The 24138-nt window shown below is 33.2% G+C and overlaps 1 protein-coding gene across 3 annotated transcripts in view; it reads left to right on the top strand.

Annotated features, from left to right (window-relative positions):
* The window catches only part of LOC109721202 (protein DETOXIFICATION 27-like), a 19049-nt gene extending 3078 nt beyond the window's left edge, over positions 1-15971 (top strand). For 2 of the 3 annotated variants that reach the window (XM_020248658.1, XM_020248657.1), the window contains exons 2-8: positions 7563-8104; positions 8270-8356; positions 9240-9296; positions 12586-12824; positions 15011-15129; positions 15476-15562; positions 15665-15971. In XM_020248658.1, coding sequence (XP_020104247.1) covers positions 7563-8104; positions 8270-8356; positions 9240-9296; positions 12586-12824; positions 15011-15129; positions 15476-15562; positions 15665-15712 — 1179 coding nt within the window. In that variant the 3' untranslated portion in view covers positions 15713-15971. The remainder of the gene's footprint in view (positions 1-7562; positions 8105-8269; positions 8357-9239; positions 9297-12585; positions 12825-15010; positions 15130-15475; positions 15563-15664) is intronic. The other variant, XM_020248659.1, reaches the window with a different exon arrangement.

Genomic DNA, 24138 nt, shown 5'->3' with positions numbered 1-24138 from the left:
ATTTTTGTTAGATCGATTTTTGGATAATATATACTAATGAAAAAAAAAAGCAATAATATCACGCAAAGAGTTATTGAATTAATACATGCACTAAATGTCCTATTGTGAGTTTGAGTTTTGCCAAACTTTTATTATTTAATAATCAATCATTTAATTTAAGTTTATATTTTGAGCCTATTAAAAAAATCTCCTATTAAAAAAATCTCCCGTTTAAACGTTGGAGCAATATTGAATATATAAATATTAAAAATATTATTTTCTAACACTATCTTAAGCTTTTAAAAAATAATTATTATTTTTTATTATAATTTAATACTAAAGATATAAATTGAAATTACTATATATAAAATGAACGAATATAACTAGAAATTACTATAAAATGAACGAATATAACTTATGTTACATCGTCAAGAACCATTTAATAACTTTGGGTCACTAATGGTACGTACGTAGCTTTCTTTTGTTTTCTTTTACCCATGTTCGTTTTCTAATACTTAATTGGTTAGTGATAAGCCATATTTTTGTTCACACTCACAATTAATAAATTACTCTACCATGCATCCTTATTAACAGATGCTCTCTGCATATATATATAGATTATTGTTTTCTATCTAAACATGATTATGTCTAAATAAACAGTGTCACACGTTCTCTTCGCATCTAATCTCTGCCTCTCAGATTCAAACATTTATAATTGCCTAAAGGAATATATACTTCTTTTTTTTTTTCGTTTTTGTTTTAGTGTCCTAAAAAATTAATTGAAATTGCTGTCCTTTGAAGAGATTGTATGACAACATACATTTATTTTGTTCCTATTAGTATCGTTAAATATAAATATATATAAACACAGTTCTCTAACACATATCAGGCTCCTAGTATTATTAATTTTTCCTTGATAATTAGAGGGTTATTTATAAGAATATGAAAAATAGTATTTGCATATTTTAGATTAAAATAATGAGAATAAAAGTAATTATAATTTTTTAAAATAAATTACTTTTTAATCAAAATACTAAAAATTTATTTATTTATTTATTTGTTAGTTATGTACATTTTAAAGAGAATGGGGAAAAACATTAATTATTTACTTAACTAAAAAAATTAATTTTTTGTTGTGCAATTAATTAATCAATTAAATAATTATTTAATAAATAATTAGATTAGTAAAAATATTAGTTAGTTAACTCATATGAATATTACTTAATCTAATAAGCACATAAACTAATTAATTGTCTAATTTGTTATTTACTTATGAATAAAAATTAATTGTCCAACTAGTTAACCAAATATTTATTAATTTGGTAAGAAAAGTGATTGATTACTTAGCTAATTAGTAAAAAAATTACTACGTGGTACATTAATTAAGAATATTTTATATTTATATTTTTTTGTACTTCAATAAACAATTTTGTTGGGAAATAAAAAATAACCGATTAAGATGGAAATTAGGAAGAAGCGCCAGCGGTGTCAGGGTGAATAAGGAAAATAAGAAGTCTTATTATTCCTCTCTTATTTCTCAATCAAACATTACCTTTCTATATATACTTTTTCTTTATTAGTGAACTATTTAATTCCTCTTTTATTTCTCAATCAAATTAACACTACCTCTGTATGCTTTCTCTTTATTATTAGTACGTTGATACTTCATTGTTATCATTTATTAATTCATTTCCCTTGCGAAGCTTCAGATCAAATGACTTTTTCAAAAAATATTTATCATGTTCATATTCCTTCTTTTAACTTTGTAAAAGATATTTTACGAATTTTTTAAATTATTCTTTGGACTGTTTCTAGTTATGTTACATTTTCTTTTATATTATTAATTTAATGACAAAAAAATTGGTGACAGTAGGTAGGCTTAGCTATATTAGGCGGTTTTTTCCGACCTTCTAAAATCCTTTCTGTAAAATTTTTGAATTTTTCAGAAATTTTTTTTTAAGAAAAATGTAGAATGCTATCTGCTTTATTCATAAAAAGCCACCGTTTGGTTCGGGATTAAGTAAAAACTTATTATTCCACGGATAGAGTTAAGTTCAGGGTAATGGTGGGGTTAGAGTAATTTTGTGTTTGGTTGAGAATTAGGTTTAGTCCAGATATAGATAAAATAATGTTTGGTTAAAGTAGATGGGATAAGAAGTATAGTAAGTAAAATAGTGTTTTGTTTTGTTGGAGTAGTGGGGTGGGGTAGGATGGGGTAACCCCACCCCCAAAATTGGATGTTTGGGAATAACTTCGGGGTTAAGGGATTATTCCACCCCTTAACCCCGAACCAAACGGGTGCAAAGAGTATGAACTAATCTACATGGGTGAGATAGTAAACATCAGCTAAGATGAAAAAAAAAAACAACAAAAAATAAAAAACAAAACAAAACAAAAACAAAAGAGGAGTGGTGGCGTTAAAGCTACTTTGCCATAATAAATTCATTTCATAATTTCTTTAAGTATTTGGTCTTATCGACAGCTGCAAACGGATTTGCATCAATCTTTTAAAAGATTACATCATTTCTTGCCTGCCAAATAATTCACCAGCAGGCTATTAGGACGGTTAACCTAGAACAAGTAGATATCCAGTTATCCTGAACGATCGTCACGTCATCCCCTAGATTCATAGGCTGGATACCCTTTAAGGCTGTTACTATCAAAAATTTACTAAAAACGCATTGAGTGAATATGTGATTTACTATTTTCTCTTCCATCTCACACAGTACGTGGACTATTATTTTCATTCACCCTTTTTTAATTAGATCGTCCACTGTTAGAGGCCTTCTTTTTAAGGGCGAGCCAAGATAAAAACTTTAACTTTCAGAAGTTTTGTAGGGACAAGCTCTAGAGGTTTCATTAATGGGTATTAATGACAATAGCAATGGTGAATGAAACATGTGGGCACAAATAAACCACACTAACGAATGTGGTTAAATTAAAGGACGATGTGTCACATAGACCCGTAAGTCCGTAACAGGAAAAGTCAATTAATTATTACATAGACATGGATTTGGACGTTAGAATTTAAGGCGATTTTATATTGTGAATTATAAGGCCTTAATGTAAATCTGCTTATATTGTTGACTTCAAAATCTGAATTTTTTAACATATATATATATATATATATATATATATATTATATTATTAAGGTCCGGCTACTATGCCTATTAATAGCACGACAGCTTGGTACTACCAGAGTTTTCCACCCGTTAGATCTACCCTTTTGATCATTTTCACCCGTTAGATCATACTATTCAACCAACCACCTACTCAACCCTAGAGGGCCACACATCATCCTAACCGCACAATATCTTAATCCAATACCCAAAACTTGGTAGCACCAATGACTTGGTGCTATAATAGCATAGTAGCCTAGTTCTATATATATATATATATATATATATATATATATATATATATATATATATATATATATACAGGTTGAGCTAGAATATATCGGTAGAAAACGAGCCGTTTACCTACCGATTTGTTTCGATGATAGAACTTCCAAATTGACGATCAGCCTCCGTTGAATATGATCTATACCACTTGAAGTGTTTAGAAATCAAATTTCAAATCTTTTCGACATCATTTGCCTAATGATCAAAGGGTTTCAAAATTTGTAATTTTAATGATCGATAAGAAGCGTTTTCTCGTTTAACGGCGTAAAAATATTCAAATCAATTGAATTTTTATTAAAAAATTCTTTAAACTATTTAAAACAAGATCTATACTGTTGATTTTGATTACAAGACGCCTATCATTATTTTTTAAAGAGTATTCATTTTCAGCCATTCATTTGTCTGTTCACTTGATGGATAAAAAAATAATATCGAAAGTGCGTGAAATTTGATTTCTAGGTAGTTTAAATGGTTTAGATCATATTTAACGGAGCTGATCGTCAATTTGAAAACTCTATCATCGAAAATAAATCGGTAGTAAAACGGTTCGTTTACTCCCGATAGTATATTTAAAAGAGATAGTTGAATTTGTCTAGAAGAAGAGTTTCAATATTCTCTGTTATTTTTATTGGAAATTCCAGCTCACGTTGACGACTCCATTGCTCGTGGCCTTTCCAAATTTTTGAGGAGAGCGCGAAGATCCAACCTTTTTTTTTGGGTCTAATTTTCTTATACTAATTTAATTTCCTTTAGAAAGAGAAAATTATCTTCAAAATTAAATATTTCAAAAAACTAAATCCACAAAAGTGCGAACAAACTAAAGCTGCTTGAGGTAAAGTGATAAAGCATACATAAGAAAAATGACAAAAATTTGGTGGGAACCGTGCCCATGGGCACCGCGTGTGTAGCAGCGCCCATCACCACCGTCCCTTTTCCTCTCTCTCTCTCTCTTTTTAGAAACAGAGCCCAGCAAATTTTTTTTTTTTTTTTTTTTTCGAGGATTACGGTCCCAAATAAATTTGTTTGGGTACGGTGCCCGGCAAATTTTTATCCCAACAAAAAGGAGCGCCCAAAATGAGGCTTGTCCAGAGCATTTGTACCATTTATATCATAGCATACGTGACAGGAGAACCCAACAAGTGTACGGGGGCCTCCTCCTCACTTTGCAGTACGGGCCAGCTTTTTTTGTTTTCTCTCTCTCATCCTATACTATTTTTTTTTTCTCAACACATTTCTTTTTTTTTTTTTTTTAACCGACACTGAATATAAATTTTTTTTATCGTATATACCAATTTCATTTTTTTAATAGTTAATATAACAAAATTAAAATTTTGTACAGTATAAAAAAATCGTATATCAAGTGTACAAGACATTTTTATATACAATCTATAATTAATAAAAAAGATAAACTTCAAATATCAACCCGGTGGTTTTACACTTTCTCACTTTAGTACCCTATGGTTTAAAGTATATTAAGTTTGTATTATGTGATTTTATTTTCTCTTTTCATTAGCTCTTTCGTTAATATTTCGTTAAATTATTATATACAAAACACTTCAGATGCTCCACTTAGGTTTATCAAATATTCACTTTAGTACCTTTTAGTTTTAACTTTTTCACTGATTTAACAAAAAAATAATAGCAGAATGAAATAATAAAAAGAGAAAAGTGAAGCCACAGGATACTAAGTTGATACACTTTATATCACGGGATACTAAAGTGAGAAATAGGGATGCAAACGGGGTGGATCTGGGGGCGGGAGCCCCGCCCCGCCTTCCGCCTCGATTGGCAAAATCCCGCCCCGCCTCCCGCCCCGAATCCGTGACGGGTTAAAAAATACATTCCATAATCCACCCCACCTCGTAACCCGCCTAGAAATGTCAACGGGTCGGATTCGGGGCGGATTTTTAAAAACCCAAACCCGAACCCGACTCCAAATCGGAGACCCGAACTCAAACCTGAATCCGACGGATTTTAAAAAATCATATCCAAATCCGAACCTGACCAAAAATCCGAAACCCGAACCCGAACCCGAAACAATTATTTCTTTTTTCAATATTTCAAAATATATTATATTAAACCTAAATTTTTAAAATACAAATTCAAATATAACATCAAATTTTTATATATATATTATATATAATACAAAATAAATTCGGATTCGGGTCGGGTTCGGGTTGGGTTCGCGTTCGGGTCGGGTACAATCAAAATCCATATCCGTCGGGTTTCTATTTTTGATATCCACATCCGAATCCATATCCATATCCATCGGATATATACGTTACATTCGGGTTCGGGTTCGGATAAAATTTCGGGTATCCATATCCATTGACACCCTAAACCCGCCTCCCGCCGGCGCCCGAATCCGCCCCGCAACTAATATTTTATAAAATTATAAATATTATTAATATTTGTAAAATATAAAATAATAATTTTAATAAATATTATATATATAATTTAACAATATTAATTGTAAAAATCAAAAATATCAATCACAAATTCAAGACAAAATTCAAATGTTTCAAATACATTAGAAATGCGAGTAATAATTTATTTGTATTTTGAACTTTTTGTAATATATTATTTTTTAGGAATATTTTTGAAAATAGAAATGATATTCGGACGGATTCGGGGTGGATCATGGGAGGCGGATTCGGGGCGGGTGAAAATTTCTCCCGTTTTCTGCCCCGAATCCGTCTCGGATCGTAAAACTTATCCCGTTTTCTGCCCCGAATCCGTTTACTTTCTCCTATTTACTGCCCCCGTCGGAGCGGATCGGGGCGGGAGCTCCACCAACCCGGATCCGTTTGCATCCCTAGTGAGAAACCACACAGGTGGTATTTGAATTTTTTTTCCTAATAAAAAATTCATACACAAAAATTAATAGATCTTTACCTTTATTCTATATCCTCAGTTTTATATTTGTTTGGGTCTAATAAAATAAGGACATCTTCGAAATTATTACTGCAGTCTAGATACAAATTATTGTTTAATTTATTTTTTAGATATGTTTTGCAATATATATTTGTTTGGCTCTAATTATTCTAATATAAGACCTCCAACTTCAGTTTTTTAGTTAAACAAAAAATTATTTATAAAATAGGTATCAAAACTATCAAATTTAATTAAATTTTAAATAAAATTATTAGAATACTTTAACTATATAAATATTAAAAATTAAAAATATTAATAAAATAATTATTTTTAAGAAAATTATGTACATTACATAACAGTACAGCAGAAGATCTATTTAAGATACTAAGAAATAATGATCTGATATGGAACAGTTATATCTTTGATTACGAGAATATAAAAAATAAATATTATAAAAAATAATTAAAATATTATTTTTCACCACGTCACGCAGGCCCTTAGCTAGTTAAGCTAAATAGCAAATCCTGAACTGGACCAGAAGGACACAGATTGCCCAGTAATAATAATAATAATAATAATAACAATTTCTAACTACAAAGGAAAATCAAATTTATGGATGAAAATGATTGTACATGCAGTGGAGTTTGCTTTGGATTAGGTTGGTTACCATATCTATATTTTTTATGTGTTATTTTTAAGTTTTAAAATCATATATAGGAGCTTGGTTTTCAATGCCTCATTTCTCACTTGATACTGGAACCTCGACCTTCCATTAATTTAAGTGCCTTGTCATCGGGACAGTAATGATTAATTAGAGCCGTTCTATCGTGATTAATAATATTATATTCTAAAATTAATGTCAACTCGGCAAAAAAATTATAAGAATAATATTTTTAAGATAAAAACATACTGAGCTTATCCAAGCTATAGATGATTTTGAGTTGGTTATTTAACTTTTTTAAATTTTAATTTTATTACTAAATTTTTTAAATTGTTTGATTTGAGTCGGTCGAGGGCATCTTGGGTTCAAAATTTGAATGAGTTTAGTTGGTATTTTTCATGCAGTTATTAAAATAAATAATTAGTTTACATTGTAAAGCCAAAATACCGTTAACCGACTAAAATTATACAAATTGAAAGATCGAATAATAAAATCAAAATTAAAATTTTGAAAGATTGATTAGCTGTTCAAAATGGTGTATAGTTATTATTATGATTATGATTTATGATACACACATTATATATTATATATATATATATATAGAACGTTGGACGTAAACATATTGCATGCATGCATGGATGCAGCTGGGCATGGCGAGCGCGCTGGAGACACTGTGCGGGCAAGCGTTCGGCGCGAAGAAATACCACATGCTGGGGGTGTACATGCAGCGTTCGTGGATCGTGCTGTTCCTGTGCGCGGTGGTGCTCCTGCCCATGTACTTCTTCGCCACCCCGATCCTCCGCCTGCTGGGGCAGCCCCCCGAATTGGCGGCGCAGGCCGGGGACGTGTCGATGTGGCTCATCCCCCTCCACTTCTCCTTCGCCTTCCTCTTCCCCCTGCAGCGCTTCCTGCAGTGCCAGCTCAAGAACGCCGTCAACGCCGTCATCTCCGCCGTCGCGCTCGTCGTGCACGTCTTCGTCACGTGGCTCTTCGTGTCGCGCATGCAGCTCGGCCTCGTCGGCACCGCCGCCACCCTCAACTTCTCCTGGTGGGTCGCCGCCTTCCTGCAGTTCGCCTACGTCGCCTGCGGTGGCTGCCCCGACACCTGGAAGGGCTTCTCCCTTGAGGCCTTCGCCGGCCTCTGGGAGTTCCTCAAGCTCTCCGCAGCTTCCGGTGTTATGTTATGGTATATATATATATATATATATATATATATATACACACACTATATAATCCTAGTTAGTGCCTATATTTCTATGCTTAATTATATATATTACTGTGATTTGCTTGAGAATTTTAGTAGCAAACATTTTACATACAATAATTGTTATTATTAATTAATTTTATGCAGTTTGGAGAACTGGTACTATAGAATACTTATCTTGTTGACGGGGAACTTGAAGAACGCCGAGATAGCTGTGGATGCCCTTTCCGTATGGTACGTACGTTGCTTTAGAATATATATATTTTCTTTTTATTCCATTAATTGTTGCCGAACAGTTTAGCACAAAATTCTCTAGGTAAAACTATACGGAATTTCTTTGAAGTATGGAATATTTTGAATCAGCTATTCAACCATCCAAACTTTTGATTTTGCAATACAACCTTTTAAGTTATTTAATTTCAATCCATCAATGTAACGTTAACTTTAAAATTAAGCTAATTATTTATTTTAATAAATTTATAATTAGGAGAATTATATAAAATATGCTAATTAAACACGTAAAGATAATCGATATATTTAAATTTTAAAGTAAATATATCACCGACCGATTTAAATCAAACAAATTGAAAGGATGAATAGTAAAATTAAAAATTTGGAAAATTAGATAGCTAATTTAAAATAGTATATAGTTTAGGTAAATACTATACAATTTTAACCGTTTGAAAAATTTTGAGCTAGCTAGCTGGGATGATTTATGAAGATCTTTTATTAGCATACAATAAATTATATGCATCATGCATTTGATTAACAAATACAATGGGATAATTGTCTACATGGAAACCCACCCAAATAATTAATTAATTAAGATGGGTACAAACAGAATCTTTTTTTTGAGAGATAGGTACAAACAGAATCTTAGCTAGCTAGTTCCAACTTTTGAACTAAGGAAAAAGACAATGAGAAGAAGATAACATTGTCAAATTTTCTTTTTCAATCAAACAATCAAAAGATCGATCGTGGAAAATGCTTTTTACCATCTTGATAGTGATTTGATTTGATTTGTCTTTACGCAATTTAAGATTATCAAAGAAGATGATCGAAATGGACATATAACATTTGTTCTCCTCTTTTTGTTTTTCTCTTACGATGGGAACAGTATGAGCATAAATGGATGGGAGCTGATGATTCCTTTGGCCTTCTTCGCTGGTACAGGGTATGTAAAATGATGATCTCTTAGATGTTTTTTTCCTTCTTCTTTTTTTTTTTTAATTTTGAGGAAAACATCTACAGACACAGACACAGCAAACAAACACTCAAACACAAGTAAAACAAGGGGGGAATTAAAATACAATATGGAATTATACAGTATAAACAAAAGAAGTACGTCTAGTGTGCGATCGTACAATTACACTAAAGATGAAAATTAAATTCCGTAGAATCAAAACTATCGCAACCTCAAGCCACTTTTGTGACATATGCTATTTAAGCAATTTTATCAGGAGGCAATTTCTTGAATTCGTCCTCACACGGCTAATAAAGACTTAAAGAGGGGGGAAAAAAGAAAAATTAAAAGTTTGATGGTTCAATTTGGTTACATGACTAGGGCTTCGCAATTTTGTGGTATCCATGATGCTTAGCCTTATCTTGTGATTTTCCTTTGTCCTACATAGATTCAATGAAGGTGCCGAGTAAACAAAATATAATTAATGCTCGTCACTTTTTAGGTATTTAGCCTAATAATTAAGAATCACCAATTGGTACATATTATATACATATATGTGTGTTAGAGTGTGTGTGTGTTAGAGTGTGTGTGTGTTAGAGTGTGTGTGCATGTGTGTGTCCCACGTAGATTCGATGAAGGTGCCAACTAAACATAATAGAATTAATGCTTGTCACTTTTTAAGGTATATATGTATTTTTTTTTCCAACATAGAAGGAATTGGGGGACCTTAGTGACACGAGTGTTGCCGGCTACCAAACCCCTCCTTCTACTCTCTCTCCCTATATATTTAATAATATATATATATATATATAATATATATATATTATATATATATAAGAATAAATCTTTTGATAACTTTAAAATTTGAAAATTTTAAAATTTAATTTAAATATATATTTTTCAATTAAACTTACAAACTAAAAATTTTTAAATCTCTAAACTCCTATGAATTAAATTAATTCAATTAATTTTATTAATAAATCATTGTATATACATATTAATCTAATTAATGATATTAATAATACAGCCATAATAAATCGCATAAATAAAATCCTAATTTGATCGATGATACATAGAAAAAATACATAATTTAAATTGAGGAGAAGGATTTATAAAATATAGTGCGTGATGGTGTATATATAATATTTTATTAAACCAATTCTTTCATTATTTTATTTTCCTTCTAACTTTATTTTTTTATAATTATATTGAATATGATTTATCAACAAATCTCTTTTTGCATAAATCTTTATAAAAATAATTGTCCATTTTAATAAATTTTATTTAACTATAAAATTTAACCATTAAATTATTTTTATATAACTTTTACTTTTAATTAATAGATTAGACTTAATAAATTTATTGAAAATATAAAAAACTAAAATTGTTAAAAAAAAAAATCCCGCAGCATCGTGTAGATATTTTAACTAGTGGGCCTATATTAGACCCAGATTGTTACATCTGATATACGGTTAATACGTGTAAGTATATATATATATATTCTATATAATATGTGTGTGTTAATATAATTAATGCTTGACACTTTTTAGGTATTGAGCCTATTAGTGCAAGAACCGCAAATTGTTAACGATCTTTATATATATAAGTATATATATAATATACTATAATTACGAGAGAGAGAGAGAGAGAGAGAGAGAGAGAGAGAGAGAGAGAGAGAGAGAGAGAGAGAGAGAGAGAGAGAGAGCGAGCGCGCTAGGCTGGTATACTATCGGTAGCATGAAAGTTTCTGTGCTACCAAGTTGTTTTTAATGATGCCGCTTCCAAATCGACAATTGGCTTCGTTAGACTTGATCTACACTATTAAAAGTATTTGGAAAATAAATTTCATAATTTTTCGACATCATTTGGCTATCAAACGAGTAATCTAAAAATGAACGGCCAAAAATAAAAATTTTATAAAAAATGATGATAAAAGACTTGAATTTAAGATCAGAGATACTGATCTGGCTCTAAATAGAAAAAATATATATACATAAAAATTTTATCAGATTTGAATTGTTTTACACCGTTAAATTCACAAATACATCACATCTATCATTAAAATTGTCAATTTTGAGACCTTTTGATTACTAACCAAATGATGTCGAAAAATTATGACATTTAGTTTCCAAATATTTTTAATAGTGTAGATCAAGTCTAACCGAGCTGATCGTCGATTTGGAAGCGGCATCATTGAAAACAACTTGGTAGCATGGAGGCCTCCATGTTACCGATACGATAGTAGCCGGACCCTATATATATATATATTTGTGTGTGTATTCATCTCACAAGAGACTTACTCACAAAACAAATGACTCAATTAATTTTCACAAACAAATCTCTTTTGTTCTTTTGCTAGGATGAATCACTCTATTTGATCAGCAGCACCACCCTTGTGATAGGGAAATTCCCCTTGTTTGCTAAAACTACGTACCTGAGAAAATTGTAGGGTAATTAGTTAGAGAGGAGCATGCAATTAGGTCACTCACTCCGAGTTAGTTGAAACTATACTTCAATAATTAAAGAAATGAACCAGCCATCCCTAGAGCAAGTATTAAAGGGCTTGGTGGTTGATACCTGAGACCCAAGTTTGAATCATAGTTGATTCACATTTCCAGCTTAGTTTATTTCTAAATGAAATAAATGAAGCGGGTAGCGTGCTACCTATCTCTCTCAAAAAAAAAAAGAAAAAAAAAATGAAATATCATCCAATTCAAAGAAAGAGATTTGTTAATTACTTATTTATTGACACTAACAGCTTCCGTACCATTAATCACAAAAAATATGTTAAAATTGGTCGTTATGTACGGACGGAAATTGCCTAAATTTAATGTATGTGATGCATGTCTCATTAAATATTGATATGTTATATCATAGCTTTTAGTATATGTCGATTTTTTTAAATATACACACACACACACACACACACAAAAGAAGGGCTCAGGCCCATCCTGTTTAGTGTCGTCATGGACCACGTTGTCCAAGGTAGGTAATATGGGCTTCTTTTGAGATTGATTGGGCCAGCTCGAGCATTGAATTCAAAATCAAAATGAGCCGAAATAACTGAGCTCGGACCCAAGCCAACCGGACCCAAGTTTAACATTCGTGTTTAATCAACTATCAACTATATATGTTGCTTTATGATTTGCAATTCATTTCTTAATTAGAACACTTAACCCTAAATCTCTCTTTACTTTTTTGTACAACTACAAAGCAAATATCAAGAGATTATCGCACATCTTATGGTATCTCATATAATGCTTATTCTTATGATCTAAAGAGTCCGAGTTGCCAACGAACTTGGTGCGGGGAATGGAAAGGGCGCCCGATTTGCGACGATAGTTTCCGTGGTAACTTCAATTATAATAGGCCTCTTCTTCTGCGTCTTGATCATGAGTCTCCACGACAAGTTCGCGCTAATCTTCACGTCAAGTGAAGTAGTATTAGAAGCAGTCGATAAGCTTTCTATTCTATTGGCTTTCACTATCCTCCTAAACAGCATACAACCTGTTCTATCCGGTGAGTTTATTCACCTCTCAGTACATTATTTTGCTTCTTATTCTTTAGCTCTTTTGTCACACACACACACACACACACACACACACACACACACACACACACACACNTTGTTACCTCTTATATACGTGTGTGTGTGGTAAGGTATATATGGAGCCTAATAATTGAGAACCACAAATTGTTACCTCTTATATACGTGTGTGTGTGTGTGTGTGTGTGTGTGTGTGTGTCCCACATAGATTCGATGAAGGTGCCAACTAAACATAATATAATTAATGCTTGTCACTTTTTAGGTATATACGGAGCCTAATAATTGAGAACCACAAATTGTGACATCTGATATACGTGTGTGTATATATATCTATATGTGTGTGTGTAATATAATTAATGCTTGACACTTTTTAGGTATTGAGCCTAATAGTCAAGAACCGCAAATTGTTACATCTTTTATATATATATATATATATATATAGAGAGAGAGAGAGAGAGAGAGAGAGAGAGAGAGAGAGAGAGAGAGAGAGTTGAGCTAGAATACTATCAATAGCAAACGGGCCATGTTGCCACCCATTTGTTTTCGATGATAGAACCTTCAAATTGATGATCTGCACCGTTGAACATTATCTATACCACTTGAAGTATTTAGAAATTAAATTTCATACATTTTCGATATTGTTCTCTTATCCATCGAGTGGACACAAAAATAAACGGCTGAAAATGAATATTCTTTAAAAAATGATGATAGGAGTCTTGTAATCAAAATCAAGAGTATAGATCTTGTTTTAAATAGTTTAAAAAATTTTCTAACAAAAATTCAATTGATTTGGATATTTTTAAGCCGTTAAACGAGAAAACGCCTCGTATCGACTATTAAAATTACAAATTTTAAAATGTGTGTGTATTCATCTCACAAGAGACTTACTCACAAAACAAATGACTCAATTAATTTTCACGAACAAATCTATTTGCATGGTTACATGATAAAAATTGTTTGATCTTCTTCTTTTTTTTGGCCTCATCTCTTTTGTTCTTTTGCTAGGATGAATCACTCTATTTGATCAGCAGCACCACCCTTGTGATAGGGAAATTCCCCTTGTTTGCTAAAACTACCTGAGAAAATTGTAGGGTATTTAGTTAGAAAGGAGCACGCAATTAAGTGATCACTCAACTCCTAGTTAGTTGAAACTATACTTCAATAATTAAAGAAATGAAATATCGTCCAATTCAAAGAAAGAGATTTTTTTTTAATTACTTATTTATTGACACTAATAGCTTCCGTACCATTAATCACAAAAAATATGTTGAAATTGGTCTTTATGTACGGATGAAAATTACCTAAATTTAATATTGATATGTTATCACACCTTTTAGTATATGTCGATATTTTTATATATATACACACACACACAAAAGAAGGGCTCAGGCCCATCCTGTTTAGTGTCGTCATGGACCACGTTGTCCAAGGTAGGTAATATGGGCTTCTTTCGATCGAGATTGATTGGGCCAGCTCGAGCATTGAATTCAAAATCAAAATGAGCCGAAATAGTTGAGCTCGGACCGAAGCCAACCGGACCCAAGTTTAACATTCTTGTTTAATCAACTATCAACTATATATGTTGCTTTATGATTTGCAATTCATTTCTTAATTAGAACACTTAACCCTAAATCTCTCTTTACTTTTTTTGTACAACTACAAAGCAAATATCAAGAGATTATCGCACATCTTATGGTATCTCATATAATGCTTATTCTTATGATCTAAAGAGTCCGAGTTGCCAACGAACTTGGTGCGGGGAATGGAAAGGGCGCCCGATTTGCGACGATAGTTTCCGTGGTAACTTCAATTATAATAGGCCTCTTCTTCTGCGTCTTGATCATGAGTCTCCACGACAAGTTCGCGCTAATCTTCACGTCAAGTGAAGTAGTATTAGAAGCAGTCGATAAGCTTTCTATTCTATTGGCTTTCACTATCCTCCTAAACAGCATACAACCTGTTCTATCCGGTGAGTTTATTCACCTCTCAGTACATTATTTTGCTTCTTATTCTTTAGCTCTTTTGTCACACACACACACACACACACACACACACACACATATATATATATATATATATATATATAGATATAGTTTTACTTATGGTGACTTGGAATTTTTCTAATGTTGGTGTGTTTGCATGTAATTAATTAATGTAGGTGTAGCTGTGGGGTCTGGGTGGCAAGCTTTGGTGGCTTATGTTAACATTGGGTCATACTATCTCATTGGAATTCCTTTGGGAGTTCTTATGGGATGGCTCTTCCATTTGGGGGTTTTGGTATGCTTTGTTTCTTTAATTACTCCTTAGCTACATTATTGCTGTACTTGCTTCTTATTAGATTGAACAAAGTTATAACAAAATTAGCGAGGTATATTCGTTATATATATCTAACCAAGAATCAAGTTATTTTGCCCTATGCGTCGTTAATTTTATAATTATTTTTCAAATTTTCTAAGCATTACAATTACTCCTTAACTTGAAATTTATGCAAGCTTTGTGATTCATCGCAATTGGAACAAAAAGCGAAAAAAAGAAGAAAATATTTCATGTCTTTTTATTTGGATCTTGTAACTATGACCTAAGATATATAATTGTCCATTTGTGACCCCTATGATATTTACAGGGTATATGGGCCGGAATGATTGGTGGAACTGCAGTTCAAACATTAATACTCGCATATCTAACGATCCGGTGTGATTGGGATAAGGAGGTGAGATTATTAAATTTTTGGTCTTTTTTTTTCATAATTTTCTAAATTTCATTTCAATCCGATTTCATTTCAATCCATACTCTCTTGGTGTGTTTTTTGCAGGCTATGAAAGCAAGCACAAGGATGGAGAAACAGGCCGAGCTGAAGTGAAAAATGCAGCATTTGTTTATCCATATAATGAACCAACAAATGATTCACTTAATCAAAGTTTGGTTCACATTATTGTTGTCGACGAATTAGAAGTAGAGAAGTGACGTATCGCTTGCTTGAACCAAATATAGTTCAAGCCTTAAATTTGATTTTCCCCCTCCTTTTATGGTTATGTAGATAATTTCAGATCAGATATACATATTCCTTATTTCTTCCTTTGTCATTTTTAATGAATAATTATTAACTAATAGATCAGTTACTTGCCATAAGCTCAGAGTGTGACAATTCTAATAAAATCTGTCTAGTGCAAAAGTTTAAGCCTTTATGCTTGAAACCATTACTATATGTTGTTGTGCGAAAGGAGAGAAACCGTGAAAAGTCCTCAAACTCATTCTAATTAGTAAAGATGACCCTATTACGACATATCAATGATTTTAAATCTCTCGATTTATATTTTATATGGAACTGATCACCCTTTCTTCTCTTTTAGTTCTTTCTTTTTTTTTCTTTTTAGAAACGGAAACTAATATGTAACCCAACTGGATTAATTTCAAGCTCACCTTATTTATACAAGCTATATCAAACAAGCAATACTCAAGCATATATATATATTAAACCGTCCAAATGAACTAATTAATCCGGAAAATGAAATTTTTAATCGACGAACTACAAAACTTATAGCCGATTACAACCATGAGATCGACAACCCTAACAACAATAATATGCTTCTCTCCTCGACTAGAGTAGCAGCTGCACTACCTACTAATATTTCAGAACAAAAAAAAAAGAGAATTTGTCAAACACGTACGTCTGAATTAGATACATTCTTTTTCTACCACTAAATAGTAGAATCAATGATGCTTTAGAACTCAGGTTAAAATAGCATCTTCATAATCTTCTTTTTCCCGCTTATATATCATTCAAGCTAACTTTGAGAGGCAAAGCAACGATTCTACTGTGGCCATGAAAGACATAAAACCTCGTGGAAATATAAAGAAAAAATATATATATGGGGACGCACGAAAGTGTAGACATGTATATCTATATCACTAGATGTCACTACGTGTGCACAAAAGTGTGAAATTTTACTAGCTAGCTAGTACAAAATTGGCTCGTAAATTAACAGGATCCAGTGGTTGTATTCAAGGGAGCATATGATTTGTGTGAGTGGAATATTTTGACCTGAGAGAAGGGTCTATAGGTTAAAAATAGATTGTCCCCTTCCTCTCAGTGTGTCTGGTCCTTGATACATAGATATCCTGATCCTCATGTGAACTCGTCCTGCATCGCATGATCTTAATTATATATTCCTGTTATCAAACATTGGGCACTTGTTGTACGCAAGCCGAGCGCTCGTACAGGATATATACAATTCCGCTGCTTATCAGAAACTGGATGTATGTATTTAAGCTTTTTGCATTGAATGGCTCGAATGCATTCGTCAGCAGTGAACGCCTCCAAACTTTTTGATAATGTTACTATATGCACAAGCAAGCTATTCGAAAATATTGTTCTTAAGTCACCACATGCATATAGGCTAGAATATTAAACCATTTTCTAGCTAATTTCAAAACATTAAATAGAAATTTGTAACTTCAGAGGAAAGTAATGTTGCTTGGACCTTGTTCGTCATCATATGTTAATAACTGATAAATCTACACAAAATCATTTTAAACGCGAAAAATAGAATTGCTACCAAGTTGATGGTAGTGATTGGAAATAAACTTAGATAACGTAATTTAATTGGCTGGTGCACTGATAACGGGGCTGACTGGGCTGAGGCAATAAGCTACTAAAAACAGGGGTTGGAGTTGGTTGTTTAGCGGGGAAAAGCGGTTTAGTGCGAGACAAGGTACGTGGATAAAATTTCATCAGGGAGCACTACAACAAAAACGGTCTATAGCGACACTTTTAAATGTAGGTACATATCAAAAAAGTGCTGCTAGCTAAAATTACCGACACTTTTAAAAAGTGTTGCTATATATGGGGTCGCTAGGTATATTGTGACAGTTAAAGAGTGTCGCTATAATCTAAAAGAGTGCTGCTAATTTACCAACACTTATTTAAGCATTTAGCAACAGCCGAAACTCTATCTCGTTGGCTGCGGTGGCGGAGGAGGACGACAGTAAAGGCCCTTCATCTAGAATTTCAGTGGATTGAGTGAAGAGAGAAGAAAAGATGGTAATTAATTTTTTTTTTTTTTTTCTTTTCTGTTTGTAATCGGGCCAAATGGACTGGGTGTGGTGGATTGAGTAGAGCAATCTTTTATTTTTGGTTAGATTGGGCTTTATATTTAGGCATTAGTAGATGTGTTTTTAAGTTTTAGCATAAATGAGACACTTACTCAAAAGTGTCTCAAACATGTGTCCCTATAATCTAATTCTGTTGTAGTGGAGCTTTCCAGTGACACCTCATTTAGCGTGTCCTATTCTCTACCATGTATTAATTTTATCTTCATCTAAAATTTATTAGGTGCTTTATGATACAAATTTTTTTAAAAAAAATTTAAAATTTTAGAAGAAAAAATTTGAACTCTGGAATAAAAATAAAACTGATACTTGGTGGTGGTTGCACGGAGGCTCCTTAATAATGCATCGATGGAAAGTTCTCCAGGTTGGACCGTGGAGATGGGGCCCAATGAGCCAATAATCAACATACTTGCCACGTGGATGGCTCATATGTGGACAAATGTCGTATTTGCGCTACGTCCAAACGCGCCGCGACAATTTAACGCTCGTTCGGACTCGGTCGCTTTGTCGCGCTCGTGTCCATGCCGTGGGACGTGTTCGAATCCAAATGCATGGCTCGACCCAACTAAGTCCAAAAGGAAATAAACGTGACGAGACACTGGGGCCATTTGAGACTCTTTCACATTGGTGGAGTCCTCGTCCGAATCCGTTAAATGAATGAAGCTAGATATATATATGTCCACAATCCATTTCGAATCTGTCCTGCTAAATCCAGTCCCGAATTCGGCCATGTTCATGTTTTCTAATTGAATTTAGAGTTTTAATTTAACTATTGAAATGCTTCCTTGGCCGAACCTTTGAAACTTTTTTTTTTTTCCAATCTAAAGCTTTGATTTCTAATTTAAATAAAATGCTTAAAATTTGTAATATTATTCCACAGACTCGGTCGTGGAAAATGTCATCATGCAATTGCGACCTAAAGTTCACGACGAACAAATGTTGACGACCACACAAAGCCATAAATTAAATTTGTCTCTTGTTGTGGCATATATGCAACTATTTATATATATATATAGAATGTGGTGAGGAAACATGGTTTGTTATATATTTGATTTAATTACTGGGTTCAATTTAAAGCACTCACCTCAAAATTATTCCACAACTAATCACACCAAAATATTGATCCCTCGGAGACATATTAAATTCCCTTCTACTTAATTTGCATGTGTATTTTCCTAAAAAATAAAATAAAAAAGAATTGCATGTGTACGGACCTAAATAAACTATTCATTAGATTCTCCTGCCGACAAGGTTATTTGGCCTGGTTATAAGGGCTCGTGCCCCAAAAAACATGTTTTTTTTTTTTTTTTTTTGAGAATAGATAGCATGCTTCATTCATTGAATAAATGAATTAGGCTACAGAGATGAGACAACTAGGGTCTCGAGAAGAGAAAATTTAATATATAGTCCTTGATATTCTAGATTATTTGCATTTGAGCTCTTGATGATTTTGTCAACTCAAACAAAATTAGAAAAATCAAAAGTGGTGGAGACCCTTCATATTTTGAAAATCAATCCAAAAAGTTAAAACTCATGATAAAGAGTGAAATTTATATATATATGGACTGAGATTTTTGTTTTTATACAACATTGAACTACTATTATTAACAAATTTGAAACACGCAGGAATCTACCGTTACTCGGTATCTATATACAACACCGATCAACTGTTCCTTCATAGTTTTAAAAGATGTATTGATCAGATACAATATTTTCAGTATACAAGCAACCTTTTTAAAAACACCTTCCAAATTTAATTACTGGCATCAGTACTCTTAAAAATAACATAGGTAGATTCTCATGCCAGTAGTAGTGTTTTTATGCGGAAAAATGACTGTTTTTTTGTCACAGTTGATGGCATATATATCTTCGAAACCCTAGCCCTAGGAGGAGCCTGGCACATAGGTTTGATGCATGTGACAAAACGGGCACCATTACAGTAGCATGAATGTCGGAACCTACCTGTTTGCTTATTGTTGAGAAAGATTTTGGTTAGGTGGAACAGGAGAAGAATGGGCCTGTGTTACATATTGTTCTCGGAAAAGTATTCATATTATTGCTTAGATTACTTTTAATCGCAGCGTTACATGCATCTACCATAATTACCAAAATTAGTTCTACAATTTTAAGAGTGCAATACCACATAAATAGTAAGTAAACTATTTTGAAATATTAAGTTCGAATCTCATCATACTTTTAATTTTATTTTATAACGAGTAGTAGATATTTTAGCACCGTTGGTTTTTGTAATCATAATCACTTATTATTTTTGTAGATCAAATGTAATAATTTTTAAAAAATTTGTGTTCGGGCGTTTTTAATTGAGTTAAAGGAGATCGATCCGGGTCTACAGGCCGCGGTCCATGGAATAATTTCTCGGGCATCTATTGGGTCTCTACCTCGAGGTATTCTACAGTATCGCACTTGCACCACGTCATCAATTAGCAAGTCAATCACATTCCTTCTTTTCAAACAAAAGTACAATAAAAATATTTTTTTACAATTATGATGGAACATATACTTCTAAATGAAGATATTTGATTGATTTGTTACGTCATGTCACCAATATGTCCGTTACATTCTAGAATTTTTCCTCTATCTTACCGTACACACATCGACTCGTAGGCTGCCACGTCAGCAAAGAATGCTTCGATCTACGAGAAATACTAGATTCTGCGCCAGCTGGCACAACCCAGGGAAACGTTTGAAATTCAGGTTTGGTTTATTGGAGAAAAAAAAAAGCTGAGTTTCTGCACTTGAATCTGTAGCAGTACTGTTGCAGGGGAGGAAGCGACAACAAGCTACATGCATGTGTATTTGTACCTACCCAATAAGCAGATCGAGGAGACGCAGTACGAACTATATATTTAGCTTAATTAGTTAAAAATTTGATATTTGATAGTTGATATTCGAAATTTTATATTTAAAGTTTATATTTTTAGCTGAATTTATTTTTTTAAAATAAACAGAACGAATAGTTTGCCTTTTTTTTTTTCAAAAAAAAATTGGGATTTGTTTTTTTTTTCTGACCGCGATAATGACGAATCATGGTTTACCTTACAAAAATAACGACACAACATGATAATCCGTCTCACCTAGCTGTCTTAGCTTAGATGGCAAAGGACATAAGCCCATTGCGAATAAGCGCAGAAGTATTCTGCGCCGTATAGTTAGTTTGAGACGTTTCTTCAAATTAGGAAGCCTACAGCCAACTTGTTATACAAAAGGAATCCACATATAAGGTCTAAGTTGAGTTCTGTCTGAGTTAAAAACCTGGTCGGACTTTCGCCGCTCGTGATGCGAAATAATTGTTTGTTGCTCATAAAAGTTATTAAGTTGTAGAGAACGTCGGTATTAATGTTTTTATATCTAACACTCTTTGATTTGTTTTGATAGTTTTGGGGATTAAAGGAACTAATATTTTTTTCTATGACGAGAAGTTAAGTTGGGTCGAGTCACTTTCGAAATAACGAGTGATCGGATTGAGACGAATAACATTCAAAGTGGCATGAGACTAGTTGGACTGAATCACAATTGAAACCCATGTGCGTGGTGTCTGTATGCTTTAGTAAATTGATCACATCTTTCTAACAGTTCAAACTTTTAGAATTAATAATTAGCGCAAATGATCCAACAGTTTTAAAACATCGGCTTCTCATGATCTCTTACTCTAACATCAGGACATGTGAAACAACCCCGCGCTTGAGCTGGTGCATTGGAGGAAATCTTATTGAGAGAAGTGATTCATACAATCAATAGAATGCTATAAAAAAAAAAAAGAAAACAATTAGTAGCCTAATACAAACAAGTTTGCAAATGCTGTTACTTCAATGTTTTCACACCTGGAGTAAACCATGCACTGAACCAAACCATTTCGTGCGCGGCTATCCAAAAGCCCCACATTTGATACCCTTCTGATTCTCCACGGCCCATACAATAAACAAAGCCTTTTCCAGAAACATTCGAACAACAAAATGAGTGCCAAAAAAAAAAAAAAAAAAAAAAAAAAACACAAATGCATGGACCGCGCTCAATACACCGGAGTCTCCAAAACTCAAAGATAAAGCCTTACATTAGGCAATAAGAACTACGATGTTCAACATTTAATCTTACATGCATTTACATCCAAATTTTAGTGCCTGTATACTTGAGTTTTGGAGAGCCTGCGGTCTATAGACCACGGTCCACATAATAATTTCTTTGAACTGAAATCAGAACCAAGTCATTCTTTCCTTACCGTTTTGGTACACCCTGGACCACATTATGGGGCCCTTGTTCACACCAAATTAATTGGGTGAATCATCCCCCACATGTGGACTCGCCGGATTCAGGTCACCGGATCAACTCAATCCGACTCTGTAATCAACTGATCCCACCAAATCTATCGGCGATATTCCGAATCTATAGACGATGTTTCACCGCAACATAATCAGCTTATAATAACTCAATTGTGCTAATTGGACCAGGCTAAGGACGACAGGGTGCAGTCCAACATGTTAAGTAACACAGTAGATTGATTAGGTTTTTGTCTTGATCAACTTATTTTAAGTTACTAATTGTATCTTCCAGTGGTGTTAAGTTGACATTAATTAGGATAACAAGTTTGATTCTGCTACTTTTCAATAATAGCCTTATTGTAGTTAACAGAGGACAAGGGAGGAAGCAACTTGCACTGTTCTTAATTTGTTAGTCGCGGCTCAAATCTTTCAATCGAATCGAGTAAACGAGGATTAGGGAGAAAGATTAAGAGACGGGGCCAGTTGGTTTTCGCCTTTAATTTTATATTAAGAGCAGTGTTTAGATGTGCTTTTGTGTGTTGCCTTGAAGAGAAAGGCCACATCTCGTGGCCATCATGAATTCCCAGTAATATTAAAAAATAATTAGGAAATTCCAAAACGTCAGCTCCTGCCAAATATTGGATTTTGTCGAATGCCGGGGTGTGTTTAAAGAAAAAACCGGTGCTTAGCCGCTGATTTAAGAAGTTTAATCCGTCATCACAAAATGGTGGTTTTGTAATGCCATCACCATCTTGATCGTTCTCCATAAGCACGCATCTTGTCACAGTGCTTATTTTTTCCACAAAAAAGAAAAAAGAATGTGTTATTTTACAAGGTTTTAAGTAAACATTTCCTTCTCACTGTGTTTGATTGTGGCATCAATAGGGTGCATTACACCATGTTAGGTATGGCTTTGGAAAAGAAATTAGTTTTGGAAACTAGATAAGTGTATCAACAATAATATCACTTTTGTCAACAGTTCAACTTGGTACTCAGCATGCATGTAGATTGTAGTTGCACTATCATAAAAATTATTAGGTAGAACCTAGTGAGTATTGTATCCTTTCCTTTTTCCTGTAGTAGTGATAGAGAAGGCTCTCAATTATTTCAGCAACCAAATTATTAGATTGTACAACCTATGAAGTACTATATGATTCTATGTAGCAAATTCACAAGCTCCCCTCTTTGAGTAGGAGACTTAATAAGAGTAGAACGAAGATAATATTCTCAACAAATTTACTAAGATTAGAAAATTCAAGCCCATAAGGGAGAAAACCAAACCAACAATCCAAATGATCATTTGGAAAAATCACACAACTTGCACTTAAACAAGGCATGGTGGGGTCTCACCCTCCCATTAACTTAGCCTTATAACTCATAATTTTGTGAAATATTTTTGTCATCTGATGAGCAATAGTCTTTTTTTCAGCACTATTGACTTTGGAGCTACTTGATTCCTTACAAATAGCTAGGCTTTCACAAACTACAATCTTTTGAATGCGTACTTCTTAGAGATTAAAGATCACATCTAATATCTTATAATTTTGCATTTAGCTTTTGAAAGTCATCTAATCTTTCAACACATACTTCTGTTTAATCCAGTCAGTCAATTTGTAATTAGAGAAAAAACTGCAACTTACTATACGGCATGGATCAAAACGCCAGATAGATTGAAAGATAGATAGATGACAGCAGTGCGGTACATGAATTCGCAGGAGCACTTGGTGCACGCGATATCTTCGCAGATGCCTGTCCCATTATTTGCAAATCAAACAAAAGGGTCTAAGAGACACCACTGCCCAATACATACCCTGTTTATATTTGCTGTAGCCTTGCAATTTTACTTCCCCCAACACAAAAAAAATCACACAGAGTGTCTTCCCCCCTCCCTTGCTCTCAC

Source organism: Ananas comosus, linkage group 15 (assembly GCF_001540865.1).
Source record: "Ananas comosus cultivar F153 linkage group 15, ASM154086v1, whole genome shotgun sequence".
Lineage (NCBI taxonomy): Eukaryota > Viridiplantae > Streptophyta > Magnoliopsida > Poales > Bromeliaceae > Ananas > Ananas comosus.
Note: the sequence above shows the minus strand (reverse complement) of the source record. Positions and strands in the feature narration are given on the sequence as shown.